This window comes from Zea mays, chromosome 1 (assembly GCF_902167145.1).
Source record: "Zea mays cultivar B73 chromosome 1, Zm-B73-REFERENCE-NAM-5.0, whole genome shotgun sequence".
Classification (NCBI taxonomy): domain Eukaryota; kingdom Viridiplantae; phylum Streptophyta; class Magnoliopsida; order Poales; family Poaceae; genus Zea; species Zea mays.
Window position 1 is genome coordinate 87,286,509 of NC_050096.1, and position 20,164 is coordinate 87,306,672.

The window sequence follows — 20,164 nt, forward strand, 5'->3', positions numbered from 1 at the left end:
ATTTAGGAATGCACTGTTCACATCTGAAAGTCGCCTAGAGGGGGGTGAATAGGGCGAATCTGAAATTTATAAATTTTAAGCACAACTACAAGCCGGGGTTAGCGTTAGAAATATAAATGAGTCCGAAAGAGAGGGCGAAAACAAATCACAAACGAATAAGAGCAGATGACGTGGTGATTTGTTTTACCGAGGTTCGGTTCTTGCAAACCTACTCCCCATTGAGGTGGTCACAAAGATCGGGTCTATTTCAACCCTTTCCCTCTCTCAAACGGTCACTTAGACCGAGTGAGCTTCTCTTCTCAATCAAACGGGACACTAAGTCCCCACAAGAACCACCACACAATTGGTGTCTCTTGCCTTGGTTACAATTGAGTTGGAATCAAGAAAGAAGGAAGAAGAAAAGCAATCCAAGCGCAAGAGCTCAAATAACACAAGTATCTCTCTCTCACTAGTCGCTATTTGATTGGAATTGTCTTTGGACTTGGGAGAGGATTTGATCTCTTGTTTGTGTCTTGTATTGAATGATATAACTCTTTGTATAAGGTGTGAAGGCTGAAAACTTTGATGCAATGAATGGTGGGTGGTTGGGGGTATTTATAACCCCAACCACCAAAAGGACCGTTGGTGGAGGCTGCTGTCGTATGGCGCACCGGACACTGTCCGGTGCGCAAGCCACGTCATCAGGCCGTTGGGTTCCGATCGTTGGAGCTTATGACAACTGGGCCACCGGACAGTCACTATTCACTATCCGGTGCGCCTTCTGGCGCTGCTCTAACTTCTTCGCGCGCAGGCGCGCATTGTAGTGTTGCACTGTAGTGTTGTAGTCGACCGTTGGCGCTGTGTAGCCGTTACTCCGCTGGCACACAGGACAGTCCGGTGCTACACCGGACAGTCCGGTGAATTATAGCGGAGCGGCTCCTAGAATTCCCGAAGGTGGCAAGTTCGGAGTTGGGTTCCCTGGTGCACCGGACACTGTCCGGTGGCACACCGGACAGTCCGGTGCGCCAGACCAGGGCACACTTTGGTAGTCTTTTGCTCTTTTTATTTGAACCCTTTCTTGGTCTTTTTATTGGTTTGTTGTGAACCTTTGGCACCTGTATAACTTATAATCTAGAGCAAACTAGTTAGTCCAATTATTTGTGTTGGGCAATTCAACCACCAAAATCATTTAGGAAAAGGTGTAAGCCTATTTCCCTTTCAATCTCCCCCTTTTTGGTGATTGATGCCAACACAAACCAAAGCAAATATAAAAGTGCAAAATTGAACTAGTTTGCATAAAATAAGTGCAAAGGTTGCTTGGAATGAAACCAATAATTATTTCTTCTAGATATGCATGGATGGCTTTCTTCTTATTTAAAATTTTGGACCACGCTTGCACCACTTGTTTTGTTTTGCAGAGTTTTGGAAATTCTTTTCAAAATCTTTTTGCAAATAGTCAAAGGTAAATGAATAAGATTTTGAGAAGCATTTTCAAGATTTGAAATTTTCTCCCCATGTTTCAAATGCTTTTCCTTTGACTAAACAAAACTCCCCCTTAATGAAATCCTCCACTTAGTGTTCAAGAGGGTTTTATATATTAATTTTGAAGAGGGTATACCAATTTGAAATTATATCAAAAATAAGATACCAATTGAAAAAAAATTCTTAACCCAAATTTGAAAGACTACATTTTTGAAATTGGTGGTGGTGCGGTCCTTTTGCTTTGGGCTAATACTTTCTCCCCCTTTGGCATGAATCGCCAAAAACGGATACTTGTGAGTGAAATATATGTGGCGGAACCGCCCGAATTATTCCAACTTAAGTGCCCAAGTCGCACCCTTAAGTGCAGCAACACACTTAAACAGGAATAACCCGTCAGTCCCTCGGATCTAGTCCGATAAAGCCACTTACCAGGATCGAATACCACTAGCTCACACGAAGGTGAGGCACAGAGAAATACAATAAAACATAATACCACAAATTTAATAAGTATCATTAGTGATTACATTATCGGAGTTTCAAAAATAATAACCAAAATTTTTAGTGCAGCGGAAATAACTAACGGAGAAGAACCGAGCAACATGGCGAAGCCTAGCCACGCTACTCCTCTTGGTCGTCTCCTGCGGAAGCAATAACCCACTTGACCGTCCATCCCGGTGGCAGGGACGAAGGCCAAGTCACACCATCAACCAATTCAAGGAGGTACCTGCAAAAATTGTGCCACAAGCAAGGCTGAGTATACTAATACTCAGCTAGACTTACCCGGTGTGAGGAGTCTACTCCTCTACCTCTAGACATGCAGCTGTTTGGCTGTGGGGTTTGGTTGCCAAAAGTACTAGCTGAGTTTCTAAATCAAGTTTTAACTTTGTCAAGTTTAAGTGTGACTCTCTTAAGGCTAAATGTGTACTATCTACTCATACATGGTATCAAACATATTTAGCAATCAACAACTTGTGTCAACTCATCATATTTCCACTTGTTACTCAATGTAGCAGCATGGATCAAGCAGTCTCATTAGCTGCGAGAAGCAGACGATTCGAATCGAGTTTTTATCCTTGCAAGGTAAACCTAAACACACGACGTGGCGAGGCACTCCGTCCCCACACACATCAACCGTCCCCATCGATTCCCCGTCAGCAGATCAGGGCTCACCGCCTTGGCGTACAATGCCTCACTGACCCCGACTGGCCGTCGTGCAGTGACCGCACTTGTACCCACCATAACCGGAATGGGAGACCACGTCTCAGGTCGCGTGAGGGGATATGTCCACTGCCGGGTTCACTCAGGTACTAGGCTTACCGATTTACCATATTTCTCGGCATATGTTTAGTACGTTCAAACGCTTGACTCACGGTACCACACCTTAATCCTTATTCCAATTCTCACCTCGTAGACCACCAATCCCCATGGATTGTTGTCCACAGACCAACATCATTATGATATAAAAATGGATACAACCAATTCCTGACCTCGCGCGAGTGCTAGAAAAATCACTCGACTTCTACCGAGATCCTACTTAATAAAGCAGCTACTCGACTTAGCATACTAGTATTCATCACAATGGGGTTCCTGAGATCATGCAACTAGGGTTTCAAACAACTCCTACACTTAAGTGCACAAACAATCCTACAATCATTAAGTGTAGTAAAATAGTATAAATAACAGGTTATGCATAAAACCGGGGCTTGCCTTTATTTTAACACTTAGATAATGTTTGTTGGGGGAGGTACTCGCTTGGCGAGCATCCACTGGTTAAATCCATCCTTCCTTGGGTCGTCCATCGACTGCATCTTGTTGTTGGCACCACATCACTTGCGCGATGATCCTCTCTCGGTCCTAATAAGATGCAAGATGCATGGAATAGCACAAGGTAGCACAGGATATATAAAGACACACGGTAGCGAGCTAGGCACTTAATTTTAAGACACCGTAAACAACCACATGCTAGCATTAGCTATCTACACTCTATCGAGCGCACCACATCAATACCACTGGAAGGACGACGATTACTACCTATAATTAACCAACACACACAGAACATCACAAGTATGAGCATTTATTTAATTAGCTACGGCTTTTCATTAGTTCTTCTATTAAGCACACCAAAAAGCATCCCAACACAAGTTCAATAGAGGACCTATGCATCAATGTCGATAGACTCCTATATCACAATCAACTACAGCAAGAAACATACAAAACATGACACACGTGCATTATTAAGCTTAATCATGGCAAATCTACATTAATTTAGTGCTAACCAACCATTTTTAGCCAAAAGGGTGAACTAACAACTAAATAAGCACTAGCAGAATTTTTGGACAGCAATACAGCAGTCACTTGTTTTAATCATAACTCTTCAATTATTAGTCCAAAAATATCAAACTAGGACTTTCCGGAAAGCTTAAAAAGTGAACTACAACTTTGGTATTTTCATCACAACATAATTCAACACTTAGCAAGGTCAAAACGTGCTAATACAACAGCGCTGTCCAGATTTGGACAGATTCAGACTTATGACTTTAAAAATTCATAACTGAAGATTCAGGCATCCAAACAAGGTGATCCTAGACTTTCTGGAAAGCTAATTAAATGTTCTACAAATTATTTATAAACATCCCTGGCTGGTTTAGCATGTATCAAAGTTAAAATATACTATGAAGGCGGTGCTGTCCAAAACTGGACAGATTCAGTCTTCACACTTCAAACACATGTAACTTAATCTTCAGACCACCAAAAAGAGTGATCTAAGACTTTTTGAAAAGCTTAGCAAAAGTAATACATAACTTTTATAATCACCAAGAAGTGATTCCAGGTTTAACTAAATCAAATATTACAGTTTTCGAAATCTGTTCTGACGGTGGACAGAACACAGCAACCAGTTTGTAAAATTCATAACTCTTAAACCGTCAGGCCTATAGTTATGAAATTTTGACACAAGCAAGATAAGAAAAGCCTCTACAACTTTCTTATAATGATCATGAACAGGTTGCAACATTAAATTGAGCAAACAATACAATTTCTGAAATTTGTACAGAATTTGGACAGATTCAGTTACTGAATTTGTAAAAAGCACAACTCCTAAACTGTTAGACCTGTGGCTGTCAAATTTTAACACCAGCAAGATAATAAGGTTATCTACCACTTTTCTATAGCACATATCTACGGAAAACACAATTTAGTTTATCAAACATACAGCACGACAAAAACAGCGTGTGCAGTCCAAAACAGCAATCAACAAATTCCAGCTTCTATATAATTCAAGAATTGCCGCATTCTAGAGACTTGAATTATTCTAACACTTCACCGTTGATTAGAGTTAAATTAGTCAAATTAGGACCATCAAGTTGACTCATAAATTTTATCCGAGTCATTTCGTGCTCTAGATTTACCATACTCAATTAACCACACGCTCTCCACGATGATCAACATCGAAGCGCTTTTCACCCAATAATTTGCATTTTAACTTAGACCTCCCATGAGCACTACTACTTTTCATCCGCGACCATAACCATACACATTTAGACCACAACAAGCAATTTACCGTGATTACGCGCTTGACCAAGTCATCTAACAAGTCGGCTAACTAGAGCAACGGCATAGCCCGCTATACATCCTACACGTCGGCTTGCCTCTTATCATTGCAATCCGAAACAACACATATATATCAAACACTTAACGAAATCGACTCCTATTTAACATGAGTTGGCTAATCACAGTAGAAGACCTAGCGAACCATTTTAGACATCGTAACTCAAGAACATGGGTTGGGGCCGATTGATCAGTGTTTCTCAACCATTGCTCAACTTGAATTAGTTAACACACAAGTCACCTAAATAGCACATTTTTGGGGTCTATCGTGGAGGCATTTACACATGGCGTAAAACTCCATAAGACTACATTTGCTACTGGCATCAACAATACCTACCGACCTATTATTCACCATACGAACGCAGGTTACCCGCCGCTTACTAGTTTTTAACATAATCCTCATATAGCTCGGAATTCCAACTACTCACTAACAATAAATTACGCACGACCACTACCACATCGACCCGGTTAATTTATTTGGACACCGCCTAGCGTACCACTAGTACCCCACATTTTGATTCAAGGTCAATAATACATCCTTTATTCGATTATACCACAGTGACCTAAGCGTCGTGTTACCCAATGTGTACATCTTTTCTTGTTGCGAGTATAACCATATCACGGCATATACCCGCACACCTCAAACAAATATCTCACGCCACCACTACCATATCACACCACAGCACACACACACATACGTGCACTAATTAAATCCTCGCATCCCATGTATTTGCAGACTTACTCATCACATAAAATAAGCACGACACATTTATTTACCAAAACATGAATGCGACCTTGCCACGGTGTATAAACAAACATTTTATACCCACACATAATTAAACACCCATGTACACCACATCGACCAAAACATAATTAGACAAACTACAAATCTCACGCATTGAACAACCTCTTGTTCTCTAACCGCAAATGCGATCCTACCAACGTGTATAGCCGAAACATATTACACACATTCACATATATACATGCACTGCCCGACATCAACCAAAGCATAGGTATTATTATAAATCAATCAACCTGAACGAGTCGTGGCTAGACGCATGGGCTATCCACATGGCTCGGCATTTTGTCGAACGGGCAAGGCGCGAAGCGCGGCGTCGACCACTAGCTGCGATTAGACACACACAACGGTTCAACGTTTTTACCGAGCACACAAAAAAATGTGATAGCAGCAAGGGGGGCGGAGTGTCTCACCGAGGGTCGACGACGTCGCGAACGGGGCTGCGCCAAAAACAGTGAACACCCGGCGAGCGTCACAACGTGCTGCAACAACACATCTCCCTTGACATTATGCCGAGCACTTGGCATACTCGCAGCGGTAGCAGCGAGGAAGCCAGGGCTTGCAGGAACAACGGCGTTTCGCCGAGGGGCTACGCAGCGAGGGGAGGTGGGGCGAGCTCGGCTGCTGCGTTGCGAGGATGAAGGATCAGAGGCGCTGCGCCATGGCTGGCCGAGGGGGAGGAAGGGGAATATTGCAATGGCGCCATGGATAGGGAGCTACTGCTCGCCTGCAGCAAGGGCACCGAGTTGGGGAGGCTGAGCGCAGGGAGAGGCGCTGCTCCACCCAAACCAGAGAGAGCGCGAGTTCCAGCGTTTCCCAGCCTGGGCGTCCATGGCTGCTGGACTGCTACCTGCACTTTGGGAGGGGGGAGAGGATGGGGACCCACGCCCATGGAGAGCAGGAGGCGAGGGCGAGCTCGGCCATGGCTGCCCTGCGCAAGGGAGACCAGGGAGGAGGGCGCCATGGGAGGCCCCATACTCCTGCGCACGTACAGGAAAAACAGAGGGAAGAGACGTGGGGGAAAATGGAGAGGGGCGATGGCTTCTTGCTGCTGGAGGCACAAGAAAAGGGGCGCTGCGCAGGGAGGAATGAGGGCGCCGCTGGCTTGAGGAAGAAGAAGGGCTTGGGCGCCATGGGTGGAGGAAGCTCCCTGCGCTGGCTGCTGCTGCCGTGGGAGGATTCCTGCGCGAGGTGGAAGAAGACAGGGGGAGAAGGAAGTGGCGGCTAGGGAAAATAGAGGGGTGGGAATGGAAAATTCCCAAGTGAGCACCCCTATTTATAGAAGATGGCTAGGGTTAGGGTTTCCTTAGTGGGCCTAATGGGCTGGGTTTGGGCTGGCCCAAAATGCGAAATCGGGTTGCGCTAAATATTTTCCGGAATAAATGTTCCCGCGGAATTTGTCTGTACACAGAACAGAGCGAAATAAATTTCGGCGAACGGACGATTGAGCAATTAATTCGGCCGAGAGTCTAATTTGATTTCGCTCGAAAATAATTACCTACGCGTGATTCGAAAATAAATCGTCCTGAGATTTGATCGAATTTGGATTTTTAGTCGGAGAAGGCGAATCGTGATATTTTAAAATCGCGGTTGATACGGGGTTCTGAATTCGGTTTGGACATAGAGATATTCGGCCGCGTCGAGTAAGAAATAATTAGAGAACGACGTACTGAGTATTCCGTGTGAGAGTACGGACTCGGATCAAAATAGTCGGACATCGATCGGGGTTCGAGGAATTAGACTCGGGCTCAAATCAAATAACAATCGTCGAGAGTTTGATTTAAAGAGCTTCAGATGAGGTTTATAATCCGAGAATGATCTTCGAGTATGCATTCGTTCCGAGAAATAGAAGTTTTAACACGTTCCAAAATTTGGTTGTTTCTCGCGATCAATTAACTCCGAATTTGGTGAACTTCCATGAGAAAGCCTGATAACAGAGATAGACACGATCGAGAAATAGGAAATTTTTACGGAGCATTCAAGTTAGGGACAAATCTCCCGACATAACACGAAACTGACACCTGGGGTGTCACAGCCTTCCCCCCTTAAAAAGAATCTCGTCCCGAGATTCGAATGAGGATCTTCAAGGGTGGAGAAGCATGTAACTCCCAGGCCAGAGATAGATGGAAATTATGAGATGTGATCTGACAAGATACTGGAGATAGATTTGGGGAGAATATCGCGGCATGTTGAGACAAAATGCAGCGATCACTTTGAGAGAATGTCCACAAAAGATAGCACATCAGTATGGTTTCGTAATGGATCACAACTATTAACCACGATACCAGCGCGTGCCGAGCAGCTCAACCATGTGTGCACCATAGTAGGCTCTCGGTCTCGTCGCGGCACCATCAGTCGTTAGCTATAACACCATTACCAAACGTAACCAATGAGAATTCCACATAGCATAAATAGATGGAGCCCATGAGAGTATGGCTCAGAAAAATAAGATCATGACAAGAGTTGAAACATAGATTTTTGGCAAAAGAGCATCACATGAGAATTTTCTTCAACTCAGAAAACTAGTTTATGATCAACATGGAGATTATCAGATCAGATATTAGCACGAGATTTGATATGAGGATGAACCGACCATGAGATCAAAATAGATTGTTGAGCTTTTAGAGACATGAGAGAACCAAGGACAACAGCGAAATCCATTAACCCACATGGATATGCCATTTAGAGATAAGTTGATAACACAAGCGTCATGATCCTCGGAGAAGGGGGTATGAGAATGACCAGAAATGAGAGATTTAGGCAGATCATCATCCGATACTTAAGAACAGGTTATAACAGATAACCAGATAATAGGGCAGAATCATTAAAGGATCCGGAGATTTGGATGATAAGGTCACAACAGGATTCACAAGGAAAATGATTACCAATTTCGGAACAAGGAGAGGTAGGAAAACAAGATCTGCTCGGATGATCAACAAAAATGCTATGAAGTTTTTTTTAGGGGCAAGGACTTATGGAAAGAAACATGGTCTTGATAGGGTTTGCGCAACTAGACACCAACAACAATTTTTTTTTGACACAACAAGTGCACAAGGAGACTTGGGTTGGTCTAGCGGTCAAGCTATGGGGGTTACACGTTGTGCAGGTGCATCACCAATAGTGCAACACACAAGGGCTAGAAAACACCAACACAAGAATGATTATTTTTTTTGAGGTTTCACTTGCTAAACTCAAGGTTGTTTAAAATGGGGGGTCTTTTATGGGAAAAACAGGCAACAATTTTTATTGGTTAGAGGCAAAATGGACTAAATAGTTACCGTACCTCCTAGAAAGCAAGGCAAGAGAAACACATAACACGACCTAGTCAAGACTTACCAATCTGGCACAAGGTAAAACATTTCTTATAGTTCCTAACATAACAGTACATCACATTATTCACAAGTTCTTATTATTGGAATAAAGGTGAGAGAAGCATGTTGACGCATAAGAGAAAATTATAATGCGACAATCATGATGCATGCTCATTCTAGTCGTCTTCTCAGACCTAACTAATTCTTCGGGTGCTTCTACAGCATCCTATTTAATAGTAGTAGTAGCCTTTATGGCCTATATAAATAGCCACCTAGCTACCCATCTATTCCTAGGGCTTCACGTTCTAGGGCTATCCTGATCGTCCTGACGATCTATCCAATATTTGTTTCTAAGCAAATTTTACTTTAGAAAAGGTTGGAATCATGACTTATTGACTTCTCTGTGATGGTATTCGCTCCGATACCAGCTGTGGCGGAACCGCCCGAATTATTCCAGCTTAAGTGCCCAAGTCGCACCCTTAAGGGCAGCAACACACTTAAACAGGAATAACCCGTCAGTCCCTCGGATCTAGTCCGATAAAGCCACTTACCAGGATCGAATACCACTAGCTCACACGAAGGTGAGGCACAGAGAAATACAATAAAACATAATACCACAAATTTAATAAGTATCATTAGTGATTACATTATCGGAGTTTCAAAAATAATAACCAAAATTTTTAGTGCAGCGGAAATAACTAACGGAGAAGAACCGAGCAACATGGCGAAGCCTAGCCACGCTACTCCTCTTGGTCGTCTCCTGCGGAAGCAATAACCCACTTGACCGTCCATCCCGGTGGCAGGGACGAAGGCCAAGTCACACCATCAACCAATTCAAGGAGGTACCTGCAAAAATTGTGCCACAAGCAAGGCTGAGTATACTAATACTCAGCTAGACTTATCCGGTGTGAGGAGTCTACTCCTCTACCTCTAGACATGCAGCTGTTTGGCTGTGGGGTTTGGTTGCCAAAAGTACTAGCTGAGTTTCTAAATCAAGTTTTAACTTTGTCAAGTTTAAGTGTGACTCTCTTAAGGCTAAATGTGTACTATCTACTCATACATGGTATCAAACATATTTAGCAATCAATAACTTGTGTCAACTCATCATATTTCCACTTGTTACTCAATGTAGCAGCATGGATCAAGCAGTCTCATTAGCTGCGAGAAGCAGACGATTCGAATCGAGTTTTTATCCTTGCAAGGTAAACCTAAACACACGACGTGGCGAGGCACTCCATCCCCACACACATCAACCGTCCCCATCGATTCCCCGTCAGCAGATCAGGGCTCACCGCCTTGGCGTACAATGCCTCACTGACCCCGACTGGCCGTCGTGCAGTGACCGCACTTGTACCCACCATAACCGGAATGGGAGACCACGTCTCAGGTCGCGTGAGGGGATATGTCCACTGCCGGGTTCACTCAGGTACTAGGCTTACCGATTTACCATATTTCTCGGCATATGTTTAGTACGTTCAAACGCTTGACTCACGGTACCACACCTTAATCCTTATTCCAATTCTCACCTCGTAGACCACCAATCCCCATGGATTGTTGTCCACAGACCAACATCATTATGATATAAAAATGGATACAACCAATTCCTGACCTCGCGCGAGTGCTAGAAAAATCACTCGACTTCTACCGAGATCCTACTTAATAAAGCAGCTACTCGACTTAGCATACTAGTATTCATCACAATGGGGTTCCTGAGATCATGCAACTAGGGTTTCAAACAACTCCTACACTTAAGTGCACAAACAATCCTACAATCATTAAGTGTAGTAAAATAGTATAAATAACAGGTTATGCATAAAACCGGGGCTTGCCTTTATTTTAACACTTAGATAATGTTTGCTGGGGGAGGTACTCGCTTGGCGAGCATCCACTGGTTAAATCCATCCTTCCTTGGGTCGTCCATCGACTGCATCTTGTTGTTGGCACCACATCACTTGCGCGATGATCCTCTCTCGGTCCTAATAAGATGCAAGATGCATGGAATAGCACAAGGTAGCACAGGATATATAAAGACACACGGTAGCGAGCTAGGCACTTAATTTTAAGACACCGTAAACAACCACATGCTAGCATTAGCTATCTACACTCTATCGAGCGCACCACATCAATACCACTGGAAGGACGACGATTACTACCTATAATTAACCAACACACACAGAACATCACAAGTATGAGCATTTATTTAATTAGCTACGGCTTTTCATTAGTTCTTCTATTAAGCACACCAAAAAGCATCCCAACACAAGTTCAATAGAGGACCTATGCATCAATGTCGATAGACTCCTATATCACAATCAACTACAGCAAGAAACATACAAAACATGACACACGTGCATTATTAAGCTTAATCATGGCAAATCTACATTAATTTAGTGCTAACCAACCATTTTTAGCCAAAAGGGTGAACTAACAACTAAATAAGCACTAGCAGAATTTTTGGACAGCAATACAGCAGTCACTTGTTTTAATCATAACTCTTCAATTATTAGTCCAAAAATATCAAACTAGGACTTTCCGGAAAGCTTAAAAAGTGAACTACAACTTTGGTATTTTCATCACAACATAATTCAACACTTAGCAAGGTCAAAACGTGCTAATACAACAGCGCTGTCCAGATTTGGACAGATTCAGACTTATGACTTTAAAAATTCATAACTGAAGATTCAGGCATCCAAACAAGGTGATCCTAGACTTTCTGGAAAGCTAATTAAATGTTCTACAAATTATTTATAAACATCCCTGGCTGGTTTAGCATGTATCAAAGTTAAAATATACTATGAAGGCGGTGCTGTCCAAAACTGGACAGATTCAGTCTTCACACTTCAAACACATGTAACTTAATCTTCAGACCACCAAAAAGAGTGATCTAAGACTTTTTGAAAAGCTTAGCAAAAGTAATACATAACTTTTATAATCACCAAGAAGTGATTCCAGGTTTAACTAAATCAAATATTACAGTTTTCGAAATCTGTTCTGACGGTGGACAGAACACAGCAACCAGTTTGTAAAATTCATAACTCTTAAACCGTCAGGCCTATAGTTATGAAATTTTGACACAAGCAAGATAAGAAAAGCCTCTACAACTTTCTTATAATGATCATGAACAGGTTGCAACATTAAATTGAGCAAACAATACAATTTCTGAAATTTGTACAGAATTTGGACAGATTCAGTTACTGAATTTGTAAAAAGCACAACTCCTAAACTGTTAGACCTGTGGCTGTCAAATTTTAACACCAGCAAGATAATAAGGTTATCTACCACTTTTCTATAGCACATATCTACGGAAAACACAATTTAGTTTATCAAACATACAGCACGACAAAAACAGCGTGTGCAGTCCAAAACAGCAATCAACAAATTCCAGCTTCTATATAATTCAAGAATTGCCGCATTCTAGAGACTTGAATTATTCTAACACTTCACCGTTGATTAGAGTTAAATTAGTCAAATTAGGACCATCAAGTTGACTCATAAATTTTATCCGAGTCATTTCGTGCTCTAGATTTACCATACTCAATTAACCACACGCTCTCCACGATGATCAACATCGAAGCGCTTTTCACCCAATAATTTGCATTTTAACTTAGACCTCCCATGAGCACTACTACTTTTCATCCGCGACCATAACCATACACATTTAGACCACAACAAGCAATTTACCGTGATTACGCGCTTGACCAAGTCATCTAACAAGTCGGCTAACTAGAGCAACGGCATAGCCCGCTATACATCCTACACGTCGGCTTGCCTCTTATCATTGCAATCCGAAACAACACATATATATCAAACACTTAACGAAATCGACTCCTATTTAACATGAGTTGGCTAATCACAGTAGAAGACCTAGCGAACCATTTTAGACATCGTAACTCAAGAACATGGGTTGGGGCCGATTGATCAGTGTTTCTCAACCATTGCTCAACTTGAATTAGTTAACACACAAGTCACCTAAATAGCACATTTTTGGGGTCTATCGTGGAGGCATTTACACATGGCGTAAAACTCCATAAGACTACATTTGCTACTGGCATCAACAATACCTACCGACCTATTATTCACCATACGAACGCAGGTTACCCGCCGCTTACTAGTTTTTAACATAATCCTCATATAGCTCGGAATTCCAACTACTCACTAACAATAAATTACGCACGACCACTACCACATCGACCCGGTTAATTTATTTGGACACCGCCTAGCGTACCACTAGTACCCCACATTTTGATTCAAGGTCAATAATACATCCTTTATTCGATTATACCACAGTGACCTAAGCGTCGTGTTACCCAATGTGTACATCTTTTCTTGTTGCGAGTATAACCATATCACGGCATATACCCGCACACCTCAAACAAATATCTCACGCCACCACTACCATATCACACCACAGCACACACACACATACGTGCACTAATTAAATCCTCGCATCCCATGTATTTGCAGACTTACTCATCACATAAAATAAGCACGACACATTTATTTACCAAAACATGAATGCGACCTTGCCACGGTGTATAAACAAACATTTTATACCCACACATAATTAAACACCCATGTACACCACATCGACCAAAACATAATTAGACAAACTACAAATCTCACGCATTGAACAACCTCTTGTTCTTTAACCGCAAATGCGATCCTACCAACGTGTATAGCCGAAACATATTACACACATTCACATATATACATGCACTGCCCGACATCAACCAAAGCATAGGTATTATTATAAATCAATCAACCTGAACGAATCGTGGCTAGACGCATGGGCTATACACATGGCTCGGCATTTTGTCGAACGGGCAAGGCGCGAAGCGCGGCGTCGACCACTAGCTGCGATTAGACACACAATGGTTCAACGTTTTTACCGAGCACACAAAAAAATGTGATAGCAGCAAGGGGGGCGGAGTGTCTCACCGAGGGTCGACGACATCGCGAACGGGGCTGCGCCAAAAACAGTGAACACCCGGCGAGCGTCACAACGTGCTGCAACAACACATCTCCCTTGACATTATGCCGAGCACTTGGCATACGCGCAGCGGTAGCAGCGAGGAAGCCGGGGCTTGCAGGAACAGCGGCGTTTCGCCGAGGGGCTGCGCAGCGAGGGGAGGTGGGGCGAGCTCGGCTGCTGCGTTGCGAGGATGAAGGATCAGAGGCGCTGCGCCATGGCTGGCCGAGGGGGAGGAAGGGGAATATTGCAATGGCGCCATGGATAGGGAGCTACTGCTCGCCTGCAGCAAGGGCACCGAGTTGGGGAGGCTGAGCGCAGGGAGAGGCGCTGCTCCACCCAAACCAGAGAGAGCGCGAGTTCCAGCGTTTCCCAGCCTGGGCGTCCATGGCTGCTGGACTGCTACCTGCACTTTGGGAGGAGGGAGAGGATGGGGACCCACGCCCATGGAGAGCAGGAGGCGAGGGCGAGCTCGGCCATGGCTGCCCTGCGCAAGGGAGACCAGGGAGGAGGGCGCCATGGGAGGCCCCATACTCCTGCGCACGTACAGGAAAAACAGAGGGAAGAGACGTGGGGGAAAATGGAGAGGGGCGATGGCTTCTTGCTGCTGGAGGCACAAGAAAAGGGGCGCTGCGCAGGGAGGAATGAGGGCGCCGCTGGCTTGAGGAAGAAGAAGGGCTTGGGCGCCATGGGTGGAGGAAGCTCCCTGCGCTGGCTGCTGCTGCCGTGGGAGGATTCCTGCGCGAGGTGGAAGAAGACAGGGGGAGAAGGAAGTGGCGGCTAGGGAAAATAGAGGGGTGGGAATGGAAAATTCCCAAGTGAGCACCCCTGTTTATAGAAGATGGCTAGGGTTAGGGTTTCCTTAGTGGGCCTAATGGGCTAGGTTTGGGCTGGCTCAAAATGCGAAATCGGGTTGCGCTAAATATTTTCCGGAATAAATGTTCTCGCGGAATTTGTCTGTACACAGAACAGAGCGAAATAAATTTCGGCGAACAGACGATTGAGCAATTAATTCGGCCGAGAGTCTAATTTGATTTCGCTCGAAAATAATTACCTACGCGTGATTCGAAAATAAATCGTCCTGAGATTTGATCGAATTTGGATTTTTAGTCGGAGAAGGCGAATCGTGATATTTTAAAATCGCGGTTGATACGGGGTTCTGAATTCGGTTTGGACATAGAGATATTCGGCCGCGTCGAGTAAGAAATAATTAGAGAACGACGTACTGAGTATTTCGTGTGAGAGTACGGACTCAGATCAAAATAGTCGGACATCGATCGGGGTTCGAGGAATTAGACTCGGGCTCAAATCAAATAACAGTCGTCGAGAGTTTGATTTAAAGAGCTTCAGATGAGGTTTATAATCCGAGAATGATCTTCGAGTATGCATTCGTTCCGAGAAATAGAAGTTTTAACACGTTCCAAAATTTGGTTGTTTCTCGCGATCAATTAACTCCGAATTTGGTGAACTTCCATGAGAAAGCCTGATAACAGAGATAGACACGATCGAGAAATAGGAAATTTTTATGGAGCATTCAAGTTAGGGACAAATCTCCCGACATAACACGAAACTGACACCTGGGGTGTCACAATATAAGCCCTTTTTCTACTTTCTCCCCCTATGGTAAATAATATGAGTGAAGATTATACCAAATTGGAGAGTGGTGCGGAGCGACGACGAAGGTTGAATAATTCGATGGAGTGGAGTGGAAGCCTTATCTTCGCCGAAGACTCCTTTTCCCTTTCAATTTATGACTTGGTATGAAATTTACTTGACAAACACATTAGTCATAGCAAAGAAAGAGATGATCAAAGGTATAGATGAGCTATGTGTGCAAAATATCAATCAAAATTCCTAGAATCAAGAATATTTAGCTCAAGCCTAAGTTTGGTAAATGTTTGCTCATCTAATGGCTTGGTAAAGATATCGACTAATTGTTCTTTGGTGTTAATATATGCAATCTCGATATCCCCCTTTTGTTGGTGATCCCTTAAAAAATGACACCGAATGGCTATGTGTTTAGTGCGGCTATGCTCAACGGGATTATCCGCCATGCGGACTGCATTCTCATTATCACATAGAAGAGGAACTTTGGTTAATTTGTAACCATAGTCCCTGAGGGTTTGCCTCATCCAAAGCAATTGCGCGCAACAATGACCTGCGGCAATATACTCGGCTTCGGCGGTAGAAAGAGCCACAGAATTTTGCTTCTTTGAAGCCCAAGACACCAGAGATCTTCCTAAGAACTGGCAAGTCCCTGATGTGCTCTTTCTATTAATTTTACACCCTACCCAATCAGCATCGGAATACCCAATTAAATCAAAAGTGGATCCCCTAGGGTACCAAAGGCCAAACTTAGGAGTATAAACTAAATATCTCAAGATTCGTTTTACGGCCCTAATGTGAACTTCCGTAGGATCGGCTTGGAATCTTGCACACATGCATACAGAAAGCATAATATCCGGTCGAGATGCACATAAGTAGAGTAAAGATCCTATCATCGACCGGTATACCTTTTGATCTACAGATTTACCTCCCGTGTCGAGGTCGAGATGCCCATTTGTTCCCATGGGTGTCTTGATGGGCTTGGCATCCTTCATCCCAAACTTAGTGAGTATGTCTTGAATTACTTCGTTTGGCTAATGAAGGTGCCCTCTTGGAGTTGCTTCACTTGAAATCCTAAGAAATACTTCAACTCCCCCATCATAGACATCTCAAATTTTTGTGTCATGATCCTACTAAACTCTTCACATGTAGATTCGTTAGTAGACCCAAATATGATATCATCACCATAAATTTGGCATACAAACAAATCATTTGCAAGTGTTTTAGTAAAGAGAGTAGGATCGGCTTTTCCGACTTTGAAGCCATTAGCGATAAGAAAATCTCTTAGGCATTCATACCATGCTCTTGGGGCTTGCTTGAGCCCATAAAGCGCCTTAGAGAGTTTATAAACATGGTTAGGGTACTCACTATCTTCAAAGTCGGGAGGTTGCTCAACGTAGACCTCTTCCTTGATTGGTCCATTAAGGAAGACACTTTTCACGTCCATTTGGTAAAGCTTAAAGCCATGGTAAGTAGCATAGGCAAGTAAAATGCGAATTGACTCAAGCCTAGCTACGGGTGCATAGGTTTCACCGAAATCCAAACCTTCGACTTGTGAATATCCCTTGGCCACAAGTCGGGCTTTGTTCCTTATCACCACACCATGCTCATCTTGTTTGTTGCGGAAGACCCACTTGGTTCCTACAACATTTTGGTTAGGACGTGGAACTAAATGCCATACCTCATTCCTCGTGAAGTTGTTGAGTTCCTCTTGCATTGCCAGCACCCAATCCGAATCTTGAAGTGCTTCCTCTACCCTGTGTGGCTCAATAGAGGAAACAAAAGAGTAATGTTCACAAAAATGAGCAACACGAGATCGAGTGGTTACCCCCTTATGAATATAGCCGAGGATGGTGTTCACGGGGTGATCTCGTTGGATTGCTTGGTGGACTCTTGGGTGTGGTGGTCTTGGACTCTCATCATCTTCCTTGTCTTGATCATTAGCATCTCCCCCTTGATCATGGTCCTCCTCTTGAGGTGGCTCCTCTTGATCTTCATCATCATCATCTTGAGCTTGATCCTCATCTTGAGTTGGTGGAGATGCTTGCATTGAGGAAGATGGTTGATCTTGTGCTTGTGGAGGCTCTTCAGATTCCTTAGGACACACATCCCCAATGGACATGTTCCTTAGCGCGACGCATGGAGCCTCTTCATCATCTAGCTCATCAAAATCAACTTGCTCTACTTGAGAGCCATTAGTCTCATCAAACACAATGTCACAAGAAACTTCAACTAGTCCAGAGAACTTGTTAAAGACTCTATATGCCCTTGTGTTTGAATCATAACCTAGTAAAAAGCCTTCTACAGCCTTAGGAGCAAATTTAGATTTTCTACCTCTTTTAACAAGAATAAAGCATTTGCTACCAAAGACTCTAAAATATGAAACATTGGGCTTTTTACCGGTTATGAGTTCATATGATGTCTTCTTGAAGATTCGATGTAGATATAACCGGTTGATGGCGTAGCAAGCGGTGTTAACCGCCTCGGCCCAAAACCGATCCGAAGTCTTGTACTCATCAAGCATGGTTCTTGCCATGTCCAATAGAGTTCTATTCTTCCTTTCCACTACACCATTTTGTTGTGGTGTGTAGGTAGAGGAGAACTCATGCTTGATGCCCTCTTCCTCAAGAAAGCCTTCTATTTGTGAGTTCTTGAACTCCGTCCCGTTGTCGCTTCTAATCTTTTTGATCCTTAAGCCGAACTCATTTTGAGCCCGTCTCAAGAATCCCTTCAATGTCTCTTGGGTTTGTGATTTTTCCTGCAAAAAGAACACCCAAGTGAAGCGAGAATAATCATCCACAATTACAAGACAATACTTACTCCCGCCGATGCATATGTAAGCTATCGGGCCGAATAGGTCCATGTGGACTAGCTCAAACGGCCTGTCGGTCGTCATGATGTTCTTGTGTGGATGATGAACACCAACTTGCTTTCCTGCTTGACATGCGCTACATACCCTGTCTTTCTCAAAATGAACATTGGTTAGTCCCAAAATGTGCTCTCCCTTTAGAAGCTTATGAAGATTCTTCATCCCAACATGGGCTAGTCGGCGGTGCCAGAGCCAACCCATGTTAGTCTTAGCAATTAAGCAAGTGTCGAGTTCAGCTCTATCAAAATCTACTAAGTATAGCTGACCCTCTAACACTCCCTTAAATGCTACTGAATCATCACTTCTTCTAAAGACAGTAACACCTATATCCGTAAAAAGACAATTGTAGCCCATTTTACATAATTGAGAAATGGAAAGCAAATTGTAATCTAAAGAATCTACAAGAAAAACATTGGAAATAGAGTGGTCAGGAGATATAGCAATTTTACCCAATCCTTTGACCAAACCTTGATTTCCATCCCCGAATGTGATAGCTCTTTGGGGATCATGGTTTTTCTCGTAGGAGAAGAACATCTTCTTCTCCCCTGTCATTTGGTTTGTGCACCCGCTATTGATGATCCAACTTGAGCCCCCGGATGCATAAACCTACAAAACAATTTTAGGCCTTGTTCTTAGGTACCCAAACGGTCTTGGGTACTTTCACATTAGAAACAAGCACCTTGGGTACCCAAACACAAGTCTTGGAGCCCTTGTGTTTGCTCCCAACATATTTGGCAACTATTTTGCCTGATTTGTTAGTTAAAACATAAGATGCATCAAAAGTCTTAAATGAAACAATAGGTTCATTTGATGCAATTGGAGTGTTCTTCTTAGGCAATTTTGCATGAGTTGATTGCCTAGAACTAGATGTCTCAGTCTTATACATAAAAGTATGATTAGAGCCAGAGTGAGACTTCCTAGAATGAATCCTCCTAATTTTGTGCTCGGGATAACCGGCAGGGTACAAAATGTAACCCTCATTATCCTGAGGCATGGGAGCCTTGCCCTTAACAAAGTTAGATAATCTTTTAGGAGGGGCATTAAGCTTGACATTGTCTCCCTATTGGAAGTCAATGCCATCCTTAATGCCAGGGCGTCTCCCACTATAAAGCATACTACGAGCAAATTTAAATTTTTCATTTTCTAACTCATGCTCGGTAATTTTAGCATCTAATTTTGCTATATGATCATTTTGTTGTTTAATCATAGCAATGTGATCATGAATAGCATCAATGTTAACATCTCTACATCTAGTGCAAATAGTAACATGCTCAACAGTAGATGTAGAGGGTTTGCAAGTATTTAATTCAACAATCTTAGCATGTAAAATAGCATTCTCATCTCTAAGATTGGAAATGGAAACATTACAAACATTTAATTCCTTAGCCTTAGCAATTAATTTTTCATTTTCATTTCTAAGGCTAGCAAGAGAGGCATTCAATTTTTCAATCTTAGCAATTGAACTAGCATTATCATTTCTAAGATTGTCAATTGAATCATCACAAACATTTGATTTCTCAACCTTAGCAATTAATTTGGCATTT

General features: G+C 43.0%; 1 protein-coding gene and 1 pseudogene across 3 annotated transcripts; both read right to left on the reverse strand.

Moving 5' to 3' along the window:
- Window positions 1-6,013: 6,013 nt before the first annotated feature.
- LOC109943433 (uncharacterized) lies at window positions 6,014-9,320 on the reverse strand (annotated as a pseudogene).
- A 1,686-nt stretch (window positions 9,321-11,006) lies between these two features.
- LOC118476022 (uncharacterized) lies at window positions 11,007-14,959 on the reverse strand. Of its 3 annotated transcripts, XM_035964042.1 has the most exons (3): window positions 14,116-14,958; window positions 13,941-14,031; window positions 11,021-11,153 (listed from the first exon to the last, which is right to left on the reverse strand). In XM_035964042.1, the coding sequence occupies exon 1, from the start codon at window positions 14,676-14,678 to the stop codon at window positions 14,175-14,177; it is 504 nt and encodes a 167-aa protein (XP_035819935.1). In that variant the 5' UTR covers window positions 14,679-14,958; the 3' UTR covers window positions 11,021-11,153; window positions 13,941-14,031; window positions 14,116-14,174. The 3 variants fall into 3 exon arrangements, with proteins under 3 accessions (XP_035819936.1, XP_035819935.1, XP_035819934.1); XM_035964043.1 differs by lacking the exon at window positions 13,941-14,031 and having other exon boundaries at window positions 11,007-11,153; window positions 14,116-14,959; XM_035964041.1 differs by lacking the exon at window positions 11,021-11,153 and having other exon boundaries at window positions 13,766-14,031; window positions 14,116-14,957.
- Window positions 14,960-20,164: the final 5,205 nt, after the last annotated feature.